The sequence below is a fragment of the Lathyrus oleraceus genome, chromosome 7, assembly GCF_024323335.1.
Source record: "Lathyrus oleraceus cultivar Zhongwan6 chromosome 7, CAAS_Psat_ZW6_1.0, whole genome shotgun sequence".
NCBI lineage: Eukaryota > Viridiplantae > Streptophyta > Magnoliopsida > Fabales > Fabaceae > Lathyrus > Lathyrus oleraceus.
The window spans coordinates 534,466,463-534,470,318 of NC_066585.1; the positions used below are offsets into that span (position 1 = coordinate 534,466,463).

At 36.3% G+C, this 3,856-nt stretch overlaps 1 protein-coding gene across 1 annotated transcript; it reads left to right on the forward strand.

Moving 5' to 3' along the window:
• The first annotated feature begins 2,231 nt into the window (after positions 1 to 2,231).
• Positions 2,232 to 3,577, forward strand: LOC127104835 (uncharacterized). Its single transcript, XM_051041981.1, has 3 exons — positions 2,232 to 2,564; positions 2,673 to 3,305; positions 3,374 to 3,577. The coding sequence occupies exons 1-3, from the start codon at positions 2,232 to 2,234 to the stop codon at positions 3,575 to 3,577; spliced, it is 1,170 nt and encodes a 389-aa protein (XP_050897938.1).
• Positions 3,578 to 3,856: the final 279 nt, after the last annotated feature.

Sequence of the window (3,856 nt, forward strand, 5' to 3'; positions counted from 1 at the left end):
GTTCTTCTGAAGGTATTGGTCATGAGTTCTCAATTTCCATCACTCTTCAACAAAATGGAGTTGTTGAACACAAGAACATAGCATTACAAGAATCAGCTAGAGTCATACTTCATGCAAAAAAATCTTCCTTATCATTTTTGGGCTGAAGAAATGAAAATTGCTTTCTATATCCATAATCATGTTACTCTAAGAGATGGTACTTCATATACTCTCTATAAATTATGGAAAGGACGAAAACCTATTGTTAAATACTTTCACGTGTTTGGGAATAAATGCTACATTCTGGCTGATCGTGAACAGAGGAGAAAAATGGATCCCAAAAGTGATGAAGGGATTTTTCATGGTTACTCTACAAACAGTAGAGCTTACAGGGTATTTAAATCCAGAACCAAGATCATGATGGAATCCATTAATATTATGGTTGATGATTCAATTATTGTGAGAGGGACCGATGTTGATGAAGATGTTGGAACATCATCTCATCACACTCATGCTTTAGAAAATGCAGAATACATAGAGCCGAACATTGAGCTAACAAGGACTGAATCAGATAATCCTCAAGCCAACAAAGGTCCCTCTATCAGGATTCAAAAATATTATCCAAAGGAACTTATTATTGGAAATCTCAATGAAGGGATCACCACTAGATCCAGAGATGTGATATCCAATGCTTATTTTGTCTCAAAGTTTGAACCTAAAAATGTGAAAGAGGCCTTGATTGATGAATTTTGGATCAATGTTATGCAAGAAGAACTAGGGCAGTTCATAAGGAATGAAGTGTGGGACCTAGTTCCTATGCCTGAAGGGATGAATGTTATTGGAACAAAATAGATTTACAAGAATAAATCTGATGAAAATGGAACTGTGACCAGAAACAAGGCTAGGCTTGTTGCTTAAGGATACCCTCAAATTGAAGGGGTTGATTTTGATGAGACTTTTGCACCTGTTGCTCATCTTGAATCCATAATATTGCTCTTAGGAGTGGCATGTATGCTAAAATTCAAGCTATTTCAGATGGATGTGAAAAGTGCCTTCTTGAATTGGTACTTGTTTGAAGAAGTGTATGTTGAACAACCCAAGGGGTTCATAGATCCTAGTTTTACAAATCATGTGTATAAACTAAGGAAAGATATATATGGATTGAAGCAAGCACCTAGAGCTTGGTATGAAAGGTTAACTGAGTTTCTTGTCAACAATGGCTACAGGAAAGAGGGAACAGACAATACCTTGTTTGTTAAAGAAGATCATGGTAAACTCATGATAGCCCAAATATATGTTAATGACATTGTGTTTGGAGGGATGTCGAACCATATGGTTCAACATTTTGTCAAGCAAATGAAATCTGAATTTAAGATGAGTATTGTTGGTGAACTAACCTATTTTCTTGGTCTTCAAGTTAAACAAATGGATGATACTGTCTTCATTTCTCAAAACAAGTATACTGAGAGTATATTCAAGAAGTTTGGCCTAGAAAGTGCTAGTCACAAAAGGACACCTGCAACGACTCACTTTAAATTAACTAAGGATGAAAAAGGTGTTGATATGGATCAAAGTTTGTATAGGAGTATGATTGGTAGTCTTTTGTATCTTACAACTAGCAGACCAGACATCACTTTGTTGTAGGAGTATGTGCAAGATATTAGGTTGAGCCTAAAATCAGTCACATTACTCAAGTGAAGAGGATATTGAAATACATCAATGGTACTAGTGAGTATGGCATGATGTATTCTCATAGTTCTAATTCCATGCTTGTAGGGCATTGTGATGCAGACTGGACAAGTAATGTTGATGATAGAGAAAGTACTTCTGGAGGATGCTTCTTTTCGGGAAATAATCTTATATCTTGATTCAGCAAGAAGCAAAATTATGTGCCATTGTCTACTGTTGTGGCTGAGTATATTGCAGCAGGAAGCAGTTGCTCTCAATTGATTTGGATCAAATAAATGCTAAAAGAATATAATGTAAAGCAGGATGTCATTACATTATATTGTGACAATCTGAGTGTAATAAATATATCCAAGGATCTCATTCAACATAGAAGGACAAAGCATATTAATATTCATCATCATTTTATTAGGGATCTTGTTGAGGACAAAATTGTTATTGTTGAGCATGTGGCCACTGAGAAGCAACTCGCATATATATTTCCTAAGCCTTTGGATGCATATCAGTTTGAGAAGTTAAGGGGCGAATTGAGAATTTGCATGTTTGAAGAGTTATAGCAATTACTGATGTGGAGGCGTGCAAACAATATTTTATCTTCCCTCTATTTAGTGGTGCATGAAACTCCAGTTGATAGTAAGAAAGATGACTATGATGATAAAAGTACGTCTGTTGAGGAGGAGAAAAATATGTCTGAAGAAGAAGAAATTACTAGTGTGAAGAAGAATAAGTCTACTAAGATTGTAAATATTGATGATCTAGATTCTGATGATGAGCCTATTGGAAAGAGATTGGCCCCGAGTATTGCTAAAAGATTAAGGAATATAACAGGGAAGGATGCTGCATTGCAAGCAAGCCATCTAAGGCTCCCAAGAAAAGTGTTGTTGTTGGACATGATAAAGGTTGGAGCAAGGTTGTGGCTCCTACTAAGAAAAGGAAGGAAAGACCTTCAAGTGACTCTGGGTATGATGTCGAACAGAATGTTCAAGACATCATGCCTCTAAATAAAGATATTTGGAAAAAAGGTCCCTACTAATGTGCCTGAAGTTTCCATTAACAACATCTCTTTTCACTCTGTTGAGAATGTTGAAAAATGGAAGTTTGTATACCAAAAGAGGTTAGCTTTAGAAAGAGAACTTGGGAAGGATTCCCTTGAGTGTAAGGCGGTAGTAGGTCTTATTAAGAATGCAGGATTAATGAAGAGTGTTTCTGGGTTTGGTAAGTGTTATGAAATGAAGGTAAAGGATTTCATTATGAACATTCCTACAAATTGTGACAATAAGAAGAGTAAGGAGTACATAAAGGTATATATGAGAGGTAGATGTATGGAGTTTTCTCCTGAGGTGATTAACAGGTTTATAGGAAGGTGTAAGGATGAGCAGGCTGAAGTAGAAGTAATTGATAACACTGTTTGTAAAGAAATCACTACCAAACAGGTGTCACAATGGCTAAGAAAGGGCAAGCTATCAGCTAGCAAGCTGAGTGTGAAGTATGTTGTGCTTCATAGGACAGGAACTACCAATTGGGTTCCTACAAATCATACCTCAACCATAGCTACAGGTTTGGGTAAATTCATTTACATTGTTGGAACAAAAACCAAGTTTGATTTTGGGTCTTATGTCTTTGAGAAAACCCTGAAGCATGTAGTACTTTTACTGTGAAAATGCCTATTTCTTTTCCCTCTCTAATTTATGGAATAATTCTGAATCAGCACCCTGGGATCTTGATCAATTCTGATGTAACAAGTAAGAGGGAATCTCCCATATCCTTGCGTTATAGGTTATTTGCAGGGATACATGTCCCAAAGATTGTCATGACATCTGGTAAAGAAACTGTTAGTTCAACCTCAAAGGATGAGAATATTGATGTATATGCTACTATTGATGAAGAAACATATGCCAGTTCTGATATCTGATATGTTTTGATTAATGCTTCGGTATTACTTTTGTGGGCTATGTCCTGCATATTTGAGCGATTTTAATGCTTATGGTATGTAACATAATATTTCGTATACTCTGCTACCTCTATTTTTCAGTTTTTCTCTGCTACTTTTGTGGTTGTTTGTCAATTTTTTGGCTAAAAAAGGGGAGTGGTGGTGTGGTTATTTAGTATTTTGCTCTCTTTTACATATGCCTAGTTACGCCTTTTTCCCTTGAGGGGGAGTACTAATGAAGGGGAGTAGTTCTTGCCTCTA